Source organism: Dipodomys ordii, unplaced genomic scaffold (assembly GCF_000151885.1).
Source record: "Dipodomys ordii isolate 6190 unplaced genomic scaffold, Dord_2.0 Scaffold22, whole genome shotgun sequence".
Taxonomy (NCBI): Eukaryota; Metazoa; Chordata; class Mammalia; order Rodentia; family Heteromyidae; genus Dipodomys; species Dipodomys ordii.
The window spans coordinates 5,186,429-5,207,092 of NW_012267238.1; the positions used below are offsets into that span (position 1 = coordinate 5,186,429).

A 20,664-nucleotide genomic window follows, 5' to 3' on the forward strand; every position below is an offset into this window, starting at 1 on the left:
TTATTGAGTGACAATAACAGTGCTAGACAAGAAGACTAGCAAGGCAAAAGAAGAATGAAGTAAAACTTATTTCTGTCTCATTGGAGTCAACAGTAAATTAAAGTACAAAATTGCAAACTGAGACAAACTGACCTGGGCCAATTTGAGAGTTCATAGAGATAAGACATTTGCAGTAGACAAAAGTGGGCTCCATAGTTCCTCCCAGAACTAAGCACAAAACTACCCTATGATCCAGCAATACCACTCTTGGGCACTTATCCAAGAGATTATTAATCAGGATACAGTAAAGTCACTTGTACAACCACATTCATTGCTGCACTGTTCACCATAGACAAAGTATAGACAGTCCAAATGTCTCCAGTAAACAATTGTATCAAGAAAATGAGGTACATATACACAGTGGAATTTGACTCATCCATTAGGAAGAATGATATTACATCATTTGCAAAGAAATGTATAGACCTGGAAAAAATTATGTTAAGTAATCAGGCCCAGAGAAACAAAGCATGTATGTTTTCTCTCATGTGAAAGCTAGAACTAATTTATAAATGTACAAGTAAACACATTGAAGTTGTGTGCAAGTACATACAAATACCAATATATTTTCAGGGGAGTGTTCAAACAGTGTAATTCCTTAGAAAAATGAACAAAATCTAAAATTAATACCCAAAACCTTGCACTTGAAAGGTGGGAGTGTGTCAAGGGGAGGTGGGAAAGAAATGAAGAGAGGAGTGGGGAGGGAGAATGCAATAATAACATTTAGTGCATACCTTTTGAAATTAAGAAAATTGAGGGGAAGGGTTAGGATGGAAGGATGGAAGAGAATGATGAAAAGGGTGACATCAAGAGGCATTGGTAACTCCTTTGTGGAACTACTTAAATATTTATATATATATATATAATTTATTACATATATTTATTGTATTTTATTTATTTTTTGCTGGTCCTGCAGCTTGATGTCAGAGCCTGGGTGTTATCCCTGAGCCTCTTTATACTCAAAACTAGCACTCTACCACTTGAGACACTGCACCCTTCTGGTTTTTTCTAAGTGGTTTATTGAAGATACAAGTCTCATGGACTTTCCTGCCTGGCTTCACTTCGAACCAGGATTCTCAGATCTCAGCCTCTTGAGTAGCTAAGATTATAGGCATGAGCCATCAGTGCCCAAGCTAATACATTATTTTTTTAAGTGAGCTCCAGGAATTAAGGCTGAAGGGCTCCAGTTCCCCACTGGTTTTCCCACCACCCTTGTCAGAGGCAGCAGTGACAGAAGGCCTCAGAATTCTTTCCCAACATAATTTGTTCATTGCTTCTATTTCTGTGATTTTCATCATGCACAGTGAATTTGGAAACTGAATTGAATTTTTTAAATATTTGCCATTAATTATTACATTAACAAGTTACTTTGAGTGCATTGAATAGGAAGTGCATAATTAATCCTACAGTTACTTAGGGAGATACTAGCCTTTAATGAGCTCTGTTTGTGGTATTAAGAATCTTTCTCTTGATTGAACTTGAATGGCATATTCTTATCTAAGCTAACGTATTTCCTCATCACTAACTGAAATAAAATACCTTTGATTTATATCTTGCATCTGATGGTATTGTTTTACTCTCTAAAATAAATTCCATTTTTCTAAATTGCTTAATAGACCTATAAACTCATGTGCCTTTTTAAAGTAAGATGAATGTGTGATAGTTATAAACTATTAACCCTTCAACTCGAAGACAATTTGAAAGCAGCACAACATGTGAGCTGTATCCTAATACTTGATCTGTCTTAGCATCGCCATGTTTGAACCATGTTTGAACCTTGAATCACTCTCCAGTTTGTTTTAATGTTACACATGTACCTTGTGGCTCTTTCCATAAAGAAGTCCTGATGAAGTCATAATAAAGTCAAATGTTTTCAGACACATTTTTTTTATAAATGTAAAGGTTTGGTTTTCAATGTGTGTTGATTTCAATTTACCCTTTAAATATATAAAACAAATTTCTAGATTTATTAACGTGAAGATCGAGATTGCTTTGGGTTTGGAGAGCTATGGGATGTCTTATAAAATAACTACACAGTACAGAGTTTCAGGACTCTAGTACATCTGTCTAAAGTGCCTTGTTGTGTCTTTGCAAATATGAAGTTTCTTTGCACAAGACCCCGTATGAGTTTGAATGATTCCCAGATACTTTGCAAAAGCCTGATGATGCATTTTGCTTTTCCTGAATTTACATTGCTTTCAGTTTTCATCTCTGTTTGGGACCCAGACCCCATATCCTTCTACTTTATTTTTTACTGTTTCAATTAAATAGAAAGCTATATCTTCTTGATAGGCATCTTAAATGTTTGGTTTCCTCTAGTTGATTTTTTTAGTTCATAATCTTGCTCACTCCTAAATGCTTATAATTTTATACACAACAAATTTACCTTTTAGATACTACAAAACCAGCAACTCTTGAGACTTTAACATGAAGTTTTAAATTCTATTTTTCTTTGATGTCCCCCCAAAATGTTGTCCTCCTTGCTTTCAATTAAGACAATTTAAAGGAAGGTTATCTAGTAATTGTCACTTACCAGCCATTTCTATAAGATTATTTTAATCTTGGGGGTTGGAGGGTGCACCAGTCCCTGGGCTTGAATTAAGGGCCTGGGGGCTATTCCTGAGCTTTGTGCTCAAGGTTAGCACTCTACCACTTTGAGCCACAGCTCCATTTCCAAAATAACTTTATTCCTGAGAGTAATTGTATATTTCAAAGCTAAGGGAGATGACATTCATGATCCTATCTCAGTTATTATTGATCTTTTGTAGAGAAATCTGTTTCTGGTTATTATACTTGATCTTGAGAATAAGAATAAATGACCTAATCTTGAGAATAAGAAGTAAATGACTAGAATCTACATATGTGCTAACCTTTTATTCTTCAGTTATAGAAATGATAAAAGGAAAATAGTGAGGCAAGTTCTTCTCCTAAAGCAACTCCTCCTCTTTATATAGATAAAGATATCATGCCTCTGTTATGTTCATGAGAGTTTTAAGGTATAAACGAACATGTTGCTGTGGCAATGTCATATCCACATAGTCATCCCTATAAATGTGACAAATGTTTTAATGATTTTTAGCTCATATAGCACTAATTTGACTGGCCACGTTAAGAGAAACAAAAGTCTCATATATTTCTTGTTTTCTTGTTTTTATTAGTAATATATTGATCTTATAAAATGATGAGTTCCATGTTGATATGTTATACATATGCATAATATACTCTGGTCACATTCTTCCCCTATTGTCTTTTTGGTCCCCACTTGTATGTTGCATTTTAAATTGATTTTCTTTCCCCTAACTGTTATTCCTTGAATCTCCTTCTCCCATTTCATAAAAGTTGAAATATCAAATACAAGATACTAGCAGGAATGTTTGGGAGGGGGGACTCTTAATCTTAAGGTGTCAAGTTTATGACATATAAATAAATAGGAAGCAATGCCTCTCCTTTTTTTCTTTTTTTTTTTTTTGGGTCCGGTCGTAGGGCCTGAACTCTGGGGCTGGGCGCTGTCCCCCAGCTCTTCAGCTCAAGGCTAGCACTCTACCACTTGAGCCACAGTGCCACTTCCGGCTTTTTTCTTATGTGGTGCTGAGGAATCGAACCCAGGGCCTCAGGCATGCAAGGCAAGCGCTCTACCACTGAGCCACCTTCCCAGCCCGCCTCAACTTCTTCTAATTGGTGGATCAACTCCTATTCAGTTTTCCCTTGAAAGGAAGCAACCAATCTGACTTGACTCCTATTAGAAAAATGTTAGTAGACTGTAGTGCGTTAGTCCAATGTTGAGACGTTTGTGGAATACCTAAGAAAACTTCAGTCTCTGTCAACAACTTGGAGATTGTATTTGCTCACTTTTAGAAAACTTGTCATTTTTCATTCCTTAGGTTTCCACTATATCCAAAAGGAGGGGAGAAGTTACAGTTTGATTATGGTGTCTATCTTCTGAACAAAAACATAGCACAGGTAAGTAGCTGTTCTTCACTTCTACTTCCTTGAATTATTGGCTATCTTCCTAAATAAGTATTATAGTGAACCTTCTTATTTAACCAGTTACCTGAATAATGCAAAATTATTTTATGATCATAATCAATTTCTGTGCCATTGTAATGACCATAAAGAGGCAGCAGGTACAGTTTGGAAACCTCCTGCTAACCACTAGAAGCAGTAGTTAGAAGCTAACCACTGTGTTCATACTTGCTGGTAGCCTTGTGCTTGAATGTGTAGACTTTATAATCACTTGGCTCTACAGTTTGAATCATAATAGCTTTCTTTCTGTAGACCACATCTAGGGACTCCTATTGCATTGTTGTTTAAGGAATAAAAGTTTAGTGCTTTTGGCACTTCCTTAATGGTCTCCTCACCTCATTATCCAGACCCAAAGGAAAAGACCAAACATACATTCCTTCCAACCCATCTTGGATTGTTGTGGCGCTTTCATCATCACATCACTTTGGGCCCCACTTGAGTAATGTTTAACCACATGCCATAGTAAGACTCTTGAGATGCCTGAGTTTGTGTTTTCCTGAAAGAAATACGTAACAGTATTTCTTTAGCTTATTTGGCTCTACTTATAAAGGAAGGCCAGCTTCAGTGCTTTCTTTTTATTTGAATATCTTTCCAATTAGAATAGTCTGTGGATGAGAATCCACAACGTGGCTGTTGTTTATAAACACGATCAGTTATCTCCTTAGACCTTTCCACTTTAGAGAAGTAATAAAGCTTGTGGCATTGTCAGTTTCCTTTCATCCATCTCTATCTAAAGTCTTCCTCAACAATTTTCTTGTTTATGTGTGATCAATCAAAAATTATTCTTCCATATGGTGTTATCTTTGTCTTGTTTCCCTTAACCAACCGCTATGTAATGATGGTTTTTTTCATCTGTTTTTTATTAAGATTGTTATCCTTCTTCTAAAATTGGATCAAATTTCTAGTTTGTAGCCCTGCACCAATCACTTACTTCCTAACCCCAAATTCAGAGTCCTCTTGACTATAGTACTTTTAGTTTCCTTTGTTCCGGCTTGTCCTCTGATCCAGGCAAGCAGCCTTGCGCACCGTCTCTGGCCTATGCATGACTTACCTTCACATGAGCCACTCTTCCCATGAGTACTTACTCTCTTCTGCTTTTGGCAGATAAATAGTATAGCCAAAGGAATGGGGCTTTGATGTCAAGGCTGTCAAGCTCACACGCCTAGGATCATGGTTGTATTTTCTAAGGAGAAGGCAGTGCTCTGACAGAATTGGTCAAGTAGTGCCCAGACTAAAACAGCATTAAGAAAGACAAGTAAATTAGTAAATGAATTCGACAGCATCTCCAGTGAGATCAGCCGTAGTAGAAAGATCCCATGGATACGACTGGGTCCAATTTGGCAGTAAAACTGGCATCATTTAGCTGAACTAAGTTTTGATCTGAATTCAGACTTTATTTTTTTCCTCATTCTATGAACATCAGTCCTAATATTGGAAGGCTATTGGAATCTTCTTGGTGAAACTTGCCCTTGCCTGGATTTCCCCTTAAATTTCAGCTGCAAACCACAAGCACATGTATACACTATGTGTGCACATGCCCAAACATTCATGCACATCAACACACACTGTACAGGCACAGTCACTTCTTTCTCAGCCAAAGCCTAGTATGAATTCAAGGATATCTTAAAGAGGTGCTGAGAATAGCCCTGCTTGATTTGAGAGCATGACCAAATAGAGACTGACTGCAACAGGAAAGAAGAATTCAATGCTCTATATCAGATTCCCAGCTTTAGCACCTGTATGGCTTCCTATTAGGAAGACCTCCCAAATAGCCTCTGACTTTTTGACTGAGCCACGGGTACAGGTATGTTAAACTAGTTTTGTTCATCTGTTTTAAGAAGTGGATTGGTAGTCATTTTATCCTTTTCATCTTGATATTCTTTTCATAAGATTATAGGTTGTGTTTGTGAATGATGAATAGATTAAACACTCTAAATTCATACAAAGCAATACCTTGCTCTCTGGTATTTTTATTCACTACTGTTGTGACAGTTTTAAAAGATCCAGGTACCAGTGGCTCACACACCTGTAATCCTAGCTATTTATGAGGCTGAGATCTAAGAATCAAAGTTTGAAGCCAGTCCAATCAGGAAAGTCTTAGGACTCTTACCTCCAATTAACCACCAAAAAGCTGGAAATGGAAATGTGGCTCAAATGGTAGAGAGCCAGACTTGAGCAAAAAAGCTAAGGAACAAAAGGCCCAGACCCTGAGTACAAGCTCTAGTACTGACACCAAAGAAAAAGGAAGAGACAAGAAACTTCAAGACAAATCTTAGATTTGTTTTGATTTATTCAAGAAACCCCTTCTACACATTTAGAAGGTTTCAGCAAATTTCTGACCCCAAGAAGCTTAGAGACAGTTTCTTTTTGTTTCGGACCTTACTGCCATCACTTTTTCACATTTTAATTTGTAACAAATCAAAGAGCCATTCATTATAATGGCTCCTAACCAAGTATGATAGCAAGAAGGTATTTCTAGCTTTTGAAGGTTTACCTACATAGACGAATACATGTTGTCAAAGGGAGTTTGTCTTCTCAGCCAGTTTCACTTGTACCTCATCTCCAGAGATGTGAACAAATCATAGTATTCAAAGGCCCACCTCAGTAATTTATAAGCCACATTAGTGGAGGTGGATGAAAGCTTTGGCATGTGTAGAAGTGCCAGAGAAAAAGGAGTGAAGTCATTTAATACTACGTTTATAACTTGGTTGAGGATTTGAATAGTCAATAGGACCTTTCATCACAACCAGAAGTAGTAGTAAAATCGCTTTTTTTGGTAGAGGAAATGACAGAACTTAGTAATATTTGTTACTTCAGTATTTGGGATCAGTCCAGCCCATGTTTTGAAAGCATGGGCTTAGAAAGGCAGGCCATCAAGTAGAACTCCTCTGGTGTTGTTTAAAGAGTGGCATGCTGATCAGGCATGCTTACCCTCCGCATACACGTCACTGCTGTCTGAGGGCGTGTGTGCACTGGATTAGTATTGGAAGTGAGTTCAACAGAATGCCTATTTTCAGCACCAGCTACTAAGATTGGTCAGGTGCCAGCCCCTTCGGTGGGAAAATGCCTACCCTGATGGTCATTAGGTAATGTTAGAGAAGGGAACCTGTCAGAAATCAGGGATACTGTCATTAGCAATGTTTTATAAAATCAGGCCCTGCAATCATTTATATCAGAAAACTTGGAAGTCCAGTATATTTGAATTTATGCAGAGCACAGTAGTTGGCCTGTAAGAGATAATGGAGCAGAAATTATAATAGTTTATCTTATGTTTATGGAGAGTTTTATAGTTTGAATTCAAACAATATATGCTTGAATCCATACACTCCTCCTCATCACTCTGTAAAAAGGAAAAAGAAACAGGCAGGAACTATGAAATGGATTTGAAGACAAGAATGGGCATACTTCCATATGCCCATTGTTCTACTATATTTCTGTTAAAACTATACCAAATCAGAGTTGATATTCTCAAATAGAAAAAGAACTGAATGTGCCTTGAGAGCAGACAATAAGTATGTTTAACATCATGATATTTCCATTAGAAAGACAAGGTCTGAAACACTAAGTCCTAAAGACATGTTTAATAAATGAATGGAATGAATATTGACAGGACGCCATGATAATAACAGGAAACTGGGACATGGAGTAGTGACTTAAATGGAAAAAGAAATTGTTGAACATGTGTACAACCCTTTACAAAGTAGATAACTGCCATTTGCAACAACAGGCATGAATCTGGATAACATTACCCTAAGTGAAATAGTCATACTCAGATAGAAGATAATTTATTGTCACTTTTAAAAGCTTAATCTTTTCTTTTCTTTTTTTGAGTATAGTTTTATTATTATCATTAAGGTATTATACAGAGATGTTACCATTTTATAAGTAATAAGTACATTTCTTTTTTGGACAATGTCACTCCTTCCTTCACTTTTCCTCAGTCTTCCCCTCCTGCCCCTGCCCACAAGTTACACAGTTCATTTTCCACATAGTATATGCTGAATAAGATACTGCATGTGCTCAACCTTCCCCCTTTCTTTTCTGCATCCCCTTTTATTCCTTCCCCCACACAAAAAAAAAATCAAAAACAAATACCACCACTACCTAGAATCTTTGAGGGAAAGAGAGAGTGAAGTAGAGCTGTTGCTCAAGTGGTAGAGCACTAGCCTTGAGCAAAAAAGCTAAAAAAGAAAAAAAGACCCTGAGTTCAAGCCCCACTACCAGCACAAAAACAAAACAAGCAAAAAAGGGTAAAGGCTGGGACTTAGCTCAGTGACAACACAGAATACGATATATTATTGCAAGGTATGGGTGCACCCCTATAATCCTACCACTCTCAGAAGGCTGGGCTACAAAGTGAGTTCAAGGCCAGGCTAGTGAATTGATGTCTCAAAAATAAAAGTCAAGTAAGTAGAAATAGAGTATCACCAATAGTTACCAAGATGGTGAGGTAGAGAAAGAATGGATAAGTAGGTCAGAGGGCATAAATTAGAAGTGAGGTATGATGAATACATCTAGAGAGGTAATATACTGCATGAGGATTATAGTCAATAATACTAAATTGTATGCTGAAAGTGTATTGTGGGTAGATTTATCACCCAAAAAAGGGTGATAAGTGGGTTGATTTATTTGACTATTGTGATCATCCTACTGAAAGAGAGAGAGAGAGAGAGAGTGTATGTATGTGTTCATGGCTGAGGTTTGTGGTCTGAAAAAGGGTGATAAGTAGGTTCATTTGTTTGACTTGTGATCACTCTACTGAATGTGTGTGTTATGTATGTATGTATGTATGTATGTATGTATGTATGTATCATGGCTGAGATTTGTGGTCTGAAACTAGCCCTGGACAAAAAGCATGAGACTTTTTAAAAAAATTATAAAGGGCTGGGGACATGGCTCAAATGGTAGAATGCTTGTCGTCCTGAATTCCAATCCTAGTATTATGGGAAAAAAATAAGTTATATATATGCACACACATGCATATATATATATATATATATATATTTTAAATATACACAATAAGAGATAATTTTTCTAACAGCTAAATTTCTTGCTTAAAATTAATTTGGTTTGTTGAGCATCTACCATGGCTGTGTTCAATCAGTTGGATTGTGACAGGGCAGAGAATCAGGCAGAGGATCCAGGCCACCTTCAGTCTTCTTCAGATCTTCTGAAATAGCCAGCTGACTCACTTATAACTTAGCTAAATTCTGCTTCTCTGCAGGTTATTGGAGCAGCCAGTGATTTGGATAACAAATCAAACCATACTACTTTCCTATCTATCATTGGCTAAATCATTCCTAAATCATTCTTTCATGCTTTCCACTTGTACTTAGAATAAAAATTAAAACTGTCCTGTGATCACTAAGCTTTGAATGAAATACTCCTTGGCTACTTCTGACCCTCAATTACAGTGCTCATGCCACATTAACCTTCTGTTACCTAAAACACAAGCCTTTTCCTACCTCAGTGCCTTTGGTCTTGCTGTACCCATGGTTTTTGGAAATGATCTGTTTCCTAGTTCTTTGCATGGCTGGTTATTTATCATTGTCCATGGCTTAGCTCAACAGTCACTTCTTCAATAAGGCCTATTTGACAACTGTTTCTAAAGTAGTCCCTCTTCAGTTAATTCATTCCTATTCTGTCATTTAATTAATTTCCATCACAGCGCTTATCTACTACAATTTAACATTATTTTCATTGTTTATTGTATGTCTGTTCCCACTAGGTCATCAGCCTAATGAAACAGTAATATTTTTTTCCTTTTCCTTTCTTTCTTTTTCAGTACTGAGTGAATAAAATCAAGGCCTAAAACAAGCTAAATAAGTGCTTTGTCATTGAGCTATCCCTCCCACCTCTTTCCAAAAGATTATTGAAAGGAAGAAAGAAAGAAAGAAAAGGAAGGAAGGAAAGAGAGAAAGAGAGAGAGAAAGAAGGAAGGAAAACAGTGGTATTAGGGAGCAGTAGTACAAGCCTATAATCCTAGCTCCTTGATCATAAGTCTGTGGCTGGCCCGACATCTAGTGAGATCTTGTCCCTGCTTCTCTGGGGGATTCCCAGCTCCTCACGGGGTTTGGGAGGGCAGGTATATTTTCATAGTCTGAGACATGCTTGCCTTCTTCATGGTGCAGACATTTGCACAATGATACATAAATGAAAGTGGCTAAATCCACTAGCCTTTTGAATAAATCAATGTAGAAATATAAAACATTGCTAATAGTATATGTCTTCTGCACCATGCACTCATGGTTTAAAAAATAAAGCCAATTTTGCTGAGGAATGTCCATGATGATGCAGTAAAATGTATTGATTATACTAAATCTTGGTCCTTTAATATGTACATCAATATTTGGCATGCCTAGCCCTCCTACTGCATTCCAATACATACTGGGAAGGCATTTGTGTGGTTGAGCTGCTACCTGAACTAGCTGCCTTCTTGGGAAGAATTGTCTTTGCTTGAGAGAATGACTGACAAAGTGATTCAGACTTTAGACTTTGGCAAACATCTTCTCAGAAATGAATGAAATGAGCCTGTCTCTTCAAGTCAATTAACTAATGATAAAACTTAAGATTTTTCATTGAAAAATGGAATTTTAGACACATATCTGCCATGAGATCGACAGCTTCTTAGTCCTTCCAGATGTTTTTGATAAGATTGATAGTGATTTTAATACATGTATGTGTTTAAATTTTTATAATAAATACAGTGTATCAACACGTAGGTATAAAGATATAACTCAGTGAGTGAGCAGTTTCACAACAACTAATATATATTATTATGGGTAAAGATCCCTTCAGATTGCCAGAAAGACTAATGGATTTCAATGTAGTAGAGTGTGAAGAACTTTTGATAGGGTTTCAAATTCTGAATGCTACTTTAAACAACTATTACTTTGATATAGGAATACTATCAAAAAGAATGTCCACAATTATCTGAAAAAGGCTATGAAGCAACAACTTTCTTTTCCAACAATATCTCTGTATAAGGCTGGATTTTCTTACAAAACAACATGAATGCTGAAGAAAATATGAGGCTCCAGCTGTTTTTTATTAAGCCTAGACATTACAAGAGACTTGCAAAAATAAAAAACAATGTCACTCATCTCACTAAATTTCTCTTTGGAAAACATGCTTGGTTTTCATTAGAAATATTTATATTTACAAATAATAGGTTTCAATTGTTATTTTTAAACCAGTGAATGAATTTCCAAGCTTTCTTCATTTCTCTTTTGGTATAATTTCTATTCTGGTAAGTTAGTATACTTTTACCCCCTTAAACAAAAGCTCTCTGGAGTCCTCAATGATTTTAAGAGCGTGAAGGAATCTTGAGACCAAAAAGTTTGAGAACTGTTGGCCTAGACAGTGTGGCCATCCAGCTTTCCTAGCAAAGTCCTCAGTTGCTCATAGTGTGATAAACAAAGTCACATGTGTCAGTTACCCAAATGTGGAAACATTATATGAGACCTGCCAGTTTGAATTCCAGTACTACTACGAAGTATAAAGTCAGAAGCCCTTTGAGGCTTCTTCACTATTGCTTTTGGCATTTCTTAAGCCAGTCCTGATCTCTCCTTTGTTAAAAGTTCAGACACTGAGGATTGGTATTTTGAAGATAGACTTTGTAAATGATAACGACAAGCATTCTCATTGAATGTAAGGGCTTTGGTATACTTTTTCTCCTGTAGCTCATTTTATATTCTACGAAGTTTACTAACCAGGTCTATCTTTAGATATAAGAAATCAAGCTGTTCCTGTGCTAAAGCTGTTAATTGCTAAAGACAATTAGAGACACATCCTCTAAGATTATGTCCAGTTATAACCCACTTTTTTTATTGTGAAAATACCGTACAGAGGGGTTACAATTACATGGGTAAGGTAATGAGTACATTTCTAATCAAGCATTGTTGCCTCCTTTGTTTCCCCTTCCCACCCCACCCCGTCCCCCGCCAAAGTTGTATAGTTCGTTTTTTCAACATAAGGCCTTGTACATCTCATTGTTGCAATGGGTCCACCTGTATCCCTGTTTAAACAATTTTATAACCCACTTTTAACGTTCTTTATTTTCTATTAAATTAGGGTCATCCTACAATCCTATGAGGAGAATAATGTATTGACAGATTTATACATATTAATCTTACCATGAGCCCTCTGAGGCCCACAGTGAAGTAGAACTAGGATTAAAATTTGTGAATATAGTTGGGCACCAGTGGCTCATATCTTCAATCCTAGCTACTCAGGAGGCAGAGTAACTACCAAAAAGTCCAAAGTGGAGTTGTTGGCTCAATTGGTAGAGCACCAGCCTTGAATGAGAAAGCTAAGCAAGAACATGAAGCCCTGAGTTCAAGCCCCAGTATTGGCGCGCGCGCGCGCGCGCACACACACACACACACACACACACACACACACACACACACACACACACACACACACACACACACACACACACACACACACACACACACACACACACACACACACACACCCTGAGTACTCATTACCTTTCTTTTTCTGCAAGTTATTTTAAGATTTCAGAAAAAGTAAAAGTTACCTCTCCTTCCAAAATGACCCATTCTGCCACAGACCTGGTCTTTCTCTAAACTTGACTACTCTTAGATCCCACAGTGCACAGCTATTTAGAAGGGATTGATGCCAGCTTGCACCTAGAATCTTGAACTCATGCATATTCCTCTAGCATACAGTCCAATGTGTATGACACATGGGGAGAAAATGAATTTTCATTTTTGTAATTCTTGAGGGCCTCAAGAATCCAAATTCCAAGGATGTTTTGATAGCCAAAATTCTGTGTACCTCTTGATGCCCACAAAATTTGCCAGTAATATACTAGAATCTTATATTTTAAAAAAAACTTTAGGGGCTGGGAAGGTGGCTCAGTGGTAGAGCACTTGCCTTGCATGCTTGAGGCCCTGGGTTCGATTCCTCAGCACCACACAAGCAGGAAAAAAAAGCCGGAAGTGGCGCTGTGGCTCAAATGGTAGAGTGCTAGCCTTGAGCTGAAGAGCTGAGGGACAGCGCCCAGGCCCAGAGTTCAGGCCCCATGACTAGCCCCCCCACCCAAAAAAAACTTTATTGTTATGTTATTGACATGCCATACAGTTCATCAATTTAAAGCATAAAATTCAATGGTTTTTAGTGTATTTATTTACCAAATAGCGCACTTACCCACAATCAATTTTAGAACTTTTTTGTTACCTCTAAAAGAAGCCCTTAGCCATTCTCCCATTCTTCTAACCCGTGCCATCCCCACCTTCCACAGGGTTCTATTTCTGTAATCTGTTTCTGTTCATTTGTCTATTCTGAACATTTTCTACTAAAGCAGCCATAAGATATGAGGTCTTTTGTAATTGGGTCCTTTTTTTTAAAGATTCATATATGTTTTAACGTTAGGTCAGTCATTTCTTTTTAGTGCCAAATCATGTTGGCAATTAGATATATATGATTGTTCTTCCCCTTAATTCGTTTAGGACTTGATAAATAATGTGAATTGTTTCCACGTTGTAGCTGTTATGAATAATAATCCTAGAAATACTGTGTAGAAGTTTGTGGGCACATATGTTTTCACTAATCTTGAGTGTGTAGCTAGAAGTATAATTGCTGGGCCATAAACTGTGTTTGATATCTTAGGGAATTGTCAGACTTCACCCCGCTCCCCAGTACTAGAGATCAAATCCAGGTTTTATACATGCTAGGGAGCTTTCCACCACTTGAGCCATAACCCCAGCCCTTTTCCTTATATTTTGCTGTAAGCATAGGTTCTTTGTAACTTTGCCCAGGCTGGAGTCAAATTCATGATCCTCCTGCCTCCACCTGCCACGTAGTACAGGCTTGTGTCACCTTGCCTGGCTTCGTTATGGCTTTGATTTGAATCTGTTCTGATAGCTAATGATGCTAAGTACTTACTGACCATTTTTATATGTTCTTTGGAGAAATATCAATTCAGATCGCTGGCCTATTTTCAAACTGGATTAAATGTCTTTATAATTTAATTCAAAGAGACCTTTGTACTTCAAAGAAAGACAACCTGCAGAATGAAGAAAATAGTTATAAAATCAAAGGTTTATAATTTGATAATGTCTAGTTTTATATGAATTTTTCCTTTCTTATTTGTTCTTTGGTATCTAAGAAGACTAAGTCAAGATTGTGAAGAGCCACTTCTTAGTTTTCATTCTCTGTAGTTTGAGCTCTTAGATTTAGGCTTGTGATCCATGACAATTAATTTTTATGCCTATTGTAAAGAAAAGGTTAATATTTAATCTTTATGGATATCCATTTGTCCCAGACACATGTGTTAAGACTATTCCATACTACTCTACTCATCCAGTTGTCCTAACACTACTGACAAAATTAAGTTTGAGTACTTTTATTAGACTTTGAAATCTCTTACATTAAGCTATATGTCTATCCTTATACTAGTATCACTAGACCAGGTATATAGCTAGGAAGAACACTTGCCAGGCTGTAAGTGGAACAAAAGAAATAAGGAAGAAAGGAAGGAATTCTAACTTGAAAAATAATATAATAATAATAATATAAATGAATAAGAAAATAATAAATAAAACAAAATAAAAATAACAATATAATATAAAATAATATATACCAATTTTGGGAATAACTGAAGAAGTTAGAACAGGGTGTTTTAAATTATCTACAGTCCTGCCACTCCCAGGCACCTCCTGAATCTTCCAAGCTTCCTGTCTTTACATATTTGAGGTAATATTGAAAATTGGGATTACACAAAGGATACTCAATAAGTGTCATTTCTGTTAGACTGATGTAGAGAGGTACTGCTTCAATACACATGACATACAAACTGTAAAGTCAGTGATTTAAAAGTGTCTGTTAGGGCTGGGAACGAGGCTCAGCAGTAGAGTGCTGGCCTAACATGCATGAAGCCCTGGATTCGATTCCACAGCACCACATATACAGAAGAAGCCAGAAGTAGTGTTGTGGCTCAAGTGGTAGAGTGCTAACCTTGAGCTAAAAGCTCAGGGACAGTGCCCAGGCCCTGAGTTCAAGCCCTAGGACTTGAAGTATCTGGCAAGTTAAAAGGGGTGAGGAGTCAAGATACAGAAGGAGGACTGCTCTGGTACATCATTACCTATTTGCACAGAACAGCTAGGAAAGTGGGGATACAAGGTTGGTTTGGCTGACTAATGTTGGCCTTAGAACTATATGGTTATCAGTTACTACACTTCGACCTAACTGTGGTCTTTGTGAGCTCCCTGGGCAAGTTTCAGTTATACAATAACTTTTTTGTTTTGTTTCTGTTTTTGTTTTGTACTGCGGTTTGGACTCAGGGTCTTGTGCTTGCTAGTCAGGCACTATTACCACTGACGTACACCTCAAGCCTTTGAGTTTTTGGTTTTTGAAATAGAGTCTTAGCCTCTCAAGCAGGTAGGCATTGAAAAGATGTGAGAGTCACCAGCACCTGGCTAATACATTTTTATTGAAAGAATAAATAGTGAATTAGTTAGATAGAAAATTGTACTCTCTTCTTTAAGACTGATAATTAATTGCCTTACATCTTTCTATCTATCCCATCCATCTACCTACCTACTCACCTACCTACCAAACTAATCCATCATATGTGTGTATATATATGTATATATAGGTGTGTATATAAATATTTATTCAAATAGGTATGTATAAGTAATCATGTTTACTTAATTGAATACTTAATTGAAGCCGGTGCTGGTAGCTGTGATCCTAGCTATTCAGGAGGCTGAGATCTGAGGATCAAGGTTCAAAGCCAACCTGGACAGGAAAGTCTGAGACTCTTATCTCCAAATAACTACAAAAAGCTGGTAGTAGAGCTGTAACTCAAGTGGTAGAATGCTAGCCTTGAACACAAAAGCTCAGGGACAGTGCCCAGGTCATGAATTTAAGCCCCAGGACCAGTGCAAACACATACACATAGACTCAAGATAGAAAAAATGTATAATTCTCTGAAATTCTCATTTTGTCTTAAAAGAAGTACCATGCTACCTTTTTTTTTTAATTTGTCAGTCATGGGGCCAGAACTCTGGGTCTGGGTGCTGTCCCTAAGCTCTTCAGCTCAAGGCTAGTGCTCTACCACTTGAGCCACAGGGCCACTTCCAGCTTTTTCTGCTTTATGTGGTGCTGAGGAATCAAACCCAGGGCTTCATGTATGTGAGGTAAGCACTCTACCACTGAGCCACCTTCCCAGCCCCACATGCTATCCTTTTGTATTTTAAAATGATTAGTTTGGTGTTTATATATTCATTTTATAGTTTATGAAGGACTGTCATCATTATTAATCAACTTCCTATGCAGTGTTATATTGGCTGTAATCATTATGCTTTTTTGACATAAAAATGATAAATTGATTTTACTATTTTTACCTCATTGGACATTCTTTTCCACTTTAAACTGAAACTAGAAATCCATTGCCAGGAATAACATGCCAAATAAAATCTAGAATGTGTATAACATGTCCGTCTTCCTTATTTTAGAGTACAGAGCCCTTTTTCCTTTATTATGCAAACGTTCAGAAGTGTTTGTATAATTGTGTTTCATTTACACTGAGATGAACTGAGCCTCTGAAGGGAAAGTTCTTTGGTCACCATGGCACAGCTACTGGGTAACTGAAGACACTGATAGCTGCCAAGATCAGGAGGTCATACTTGCCATTTCCTTTGATCTGACAGCAAGGCACATACTGCATAATCACTTTCTCTTTTCACTGTCTGAGAGCTAAGTATCAATTCCTCATCTTTCCATACTTAGCCTCTCTATAACATTGATCTCTTCCTTTCTCTTAGTCATTTTAGGAAATTCACTTCAGTGTTTTTACTTAATAATGGGGTTATTAGCCTTTTCCAAAGCCCCACCATGAAGAAACTATGTAAAGAATGCACCTCAACTGAAATGAAATATTAGTGCTTGGTTCAGAGAGGGTGGGACATAAATTCTAACTACATTTTTTACGATTAAGCCTTATGAAATGAATTATGAGTTATATGAAAAATGAATTTGTTCTGATTTTTGTTGGCATCAAAATGACCAGCATAGCTTAGATATAAGCTATTCAAAGAAATGAACTCCAAGAAAATAAAAATATGTAAATTCTAGTTCTTACTAGAGAAGGACATTTTGAAACTTGCGGACTTGGGTTTTCAGTAAGAATCAAATTAGTATCCCAATTAATGTAAATTTTGCGAGTGAAAGGCCAAAATCCTAGAATAAAAATAACTAACATAGCCAAGTGGTCAAAAGCAAATACTCAGCCAGTTATAGCGGCACATTTCTGTAATCCCAGAATTCAGGAAGCTGAAGCAAAGAGGATCATGAGTTCCAGGCCAGTCTGAGCTACATAACTTATTACACTGCATCTAATCTGCCTGGGTTCAAATCCCTATTCTTTCACCTTAGCTACATTGTTTTGGTAATAATTACTTAGCCTCTCTCTACCTCAGTGTTTTCATGTATAAAAAGGGTTTCTGATAGTTGTCACCTCTTGGAGTTGATAGGAGTATTTTCTGTCTATGTGAGTAAGCCTAAAGAAGTGATACCTGGGACAGTAGGTATGGGCAAGTATTTGACTGGGTAATTGAAATGCAAAGTACACTACTTCTTTGGTGATGAAGAAATCCCATATCCCACCTTTAGGAAATGAGATGAAAATATGTGGGAGCAGATTGCAAGCCAAAGTCAAGCCAAGAGCAAACCTAGAGGTGGAGATGGGGAAGGTTGCCTGTTTACCTGCAGGACTCAGATACTGTGTAAAGGAAAGGAAAAATGTTTGGCATCTTATGGTTTACTATTGGTCCTTCAGTTTCAAGTTAGGATATTTTTGTTCCTCTTTTTTTTCCAAAATAGAAATTGCATTTTTATCGTATAAATGATCCAGTCTAAGTTCAGAAAAGCATTAAGAAAAAAATTTAAATCTTAAGACTTTACTATTTAGAAATGATATTGTTAATATTTTGGTGAATATTTTTCAGAACATCTAATCAAATATACTTATACATATAGTAGCTATCAATAAGCATATGTGCACATACAGGTAAAATTCTATGTAAATGATATACTATATACCAATGTGTATTATTTAATAATTAATTAAATAAACTTAATTTATTTAATAGTTTCCTTGTTGATAGACATTTAGATCATATCCTATTATGAACACCAATACAGTGAGTAAGCATCTTTTACTTAGATATTATGTATCTGGCTATTTGTCCTCAAAATAATTTTTTATTATTAACCTTCTTGATTTGTAGTTTTTTTATTACTAGTGAATGTTAAGTTTATACATTTCATGTATTTATTTGATGTTTAATTTATTTTGTGAATAATCAATTTATTTTTATTGATCTGCTTTTTGAAAATTATACACAGGCTGGAGTCCCTCAAATAATAGAAGAGCTAAGAAAATAACACATATATCTTGCAACTAAGTGGGTAGAATTTTCTAAATCACACACTCTACCAGCCTTTTATTGCTCTAGGCTAGCCTTCTTCCCCTACCTCCGGCCCCTGGACTAGAAACAGTTCATTGCTGAGAGGTATCTGCTCTAGAGGGTTTCCTTTTTTCATCCCTAAGTCTTATGACTAGCGTCTCTCTCTGTGTCTCTGTGGCTCCAACTAGGACTGCTGGTTCACGCTATCAGGTGCTGTGCTGAGCCATTGGGAGACAGAATGTGGCTTAGTTTCTAACTCTGGACTAACCTTTTAACTATTACATTGTAGTGTGTGCTAATAATAGGGATCTATTAAAACTCTTGGGAAATGTAGATTCCTAGAGGTAATGCACAAGATGTGACTTTAATAAAGGCTGAGTCAGGGATGGCTCTAAGAGAGGCAGAGAAGGAAGGTGAAGACACTCAGGCAGAGAGGGCTGATGTGTGTGAATCCTAGAGGAAGCATCACACTAGGGTGGGTCAGCATCACCCCTCTAAACCTCTTCACCATGTGGCTTACTTTCTGTTCTGGAACGATAATGTCGCCTTCCCACTGCCACTTCATCTACATTTCCTGGCTAATACATGCCCTTTTCTAGAGCATTGTATTATAGTCAAGTGGAATATTGTATTCTTTGGGCTCCCCTAAAAAACTTGGGAGTATGTTTAGTTTGCTATTACAAAACTAATCAATATTTTTAACTCCAAATGAAATAAAGTAAGGCCATTTTAGAACTGAATTTAGAAATGGATGCTATGCTCAGGAGACTGGCAGGAAGATTGTGAGTTCAAGGCCAGCCTGGAGAGCTCTTGTATCCAAAATATATGTTCAAGAAACACCTTTGTTTTGTTCATCACTATGAAAATAGAAACGAAACAATTTCACGTGGATTGACCATGGTATATTGGGTTTTGCATTCTACCCTTCCCAGTATAATAGTTATACAGATAATAGTAACAACATGCTTATAGCAAGCCATTGTATACACTACAGGATATTTTTCTTTTTCTGAGATACAGAATTTCTGTTGTCCTTTTACTAACATAGTAACTAGGCTTGTGAAAGGTAAAGTTTCTCTCTAAGGTCACACAGATTTGTTGAGTGGTAGAGCAAAAACTTGAACTTAGGTCTTCTCAGTCAAACCCAAAGTCTAGCGCTTAAAAGAGAATAGCAAAGTTGACTTGAAATTCTAGATTTTGGCACTTCTAATGATATTGTATATTTCTTTAAAAACTGAAAACCTATCTTCTCTAGCAATCCTAGTTATTGCTGAATGGATCCAAATAATAATAATTATTATTCTGTATTTACATTAATAGCTTTGATAGATACCAATGTAAATTGTCTCTCTGTGTATATACACATTCTCAGAATAAATGTGGCAGATAGAAAATAGTCTCTTTGCACCGTGCCTGTCTTCTCAATCTAAATAAAAGAGAAGCTGGGTGCTGGTTCTCATGCCTGTAATCCTAGCTACTCAGAGGCCAAGACCTGATAATTATAGTTTAAAGCCATTTCAGGCAGGAAAAAGCTGGAAGTAAATCTGTGGCTCAAGTGGTAGAGCATTAATCTTGAGCACAAAAACTCAGAGACAGTGCCCAGGAGCTGTGCTCAGCACACACGTGTACACAAGTAAAGGAGAGCCAGAGGTGAGGTTCAGGCAAGTGCAAATCGCTGATTTCAAACCCCAGTAGCGCAGAAAAAAAATAAAGGAGTTGGGCATAATGTACCCTAAGTGTCATTATTTCAATATTCATTGAATCTGTTCATTACTTTTTAAAATTGCCTTCGAGTGTATTGACTCAACACACTGATTAAAAAAATTAATTTACAAACCACATACTCTATTCGGAGATTTATGGATGACTATGTCAGGTATGTAACATCACAATGTAATCCCAATGCAACATGGACTTAAATAATGATAATACTATCTTGCATTTTATTCAGCACTTAAACCTTTCACAAAAAATTGAGCAGTCAAGACTAGCACTCTACCACTTCAGCCACAGTGCCACTTGCAGTTTTCTGGTGGTTAATTGGAAATTAGAGTCTCATGGACATTCCTACCCAGGCTGGCTTTGATCTGCGATCCTCAGATCTCAGCCTCCTGAGTAGCTAGGGTTACAGGTGTGAGCCACCGGTGCCTGGCTTAAAACTGCA

The 20,664-nt window shown here is 37.0% G+C and overlaps 1 protein-coding gene across 1 annotated transcript in view; it reads left to right on the forward strand.

Moving 5' to 3' along the window:
- Positions 1 to 20,664, forward strand: part of Uvrag (UV radiation resistance associated) — a 274,073-nt gene that overhangs the window by 194,928 nt on the left and 58,481 nt on the right. The window contains exon 12 of the mRNA XM_013014162.1: positions 3,918 to 3,996. Within this exon, the coding sequence (XP_012869616.1) occupies positions 3,918 to 3,996 (79 nt within the window). The remainder of the gene's footprint in view (positions 1 to 3,917; positions 3,997 to 20,664) is intronic.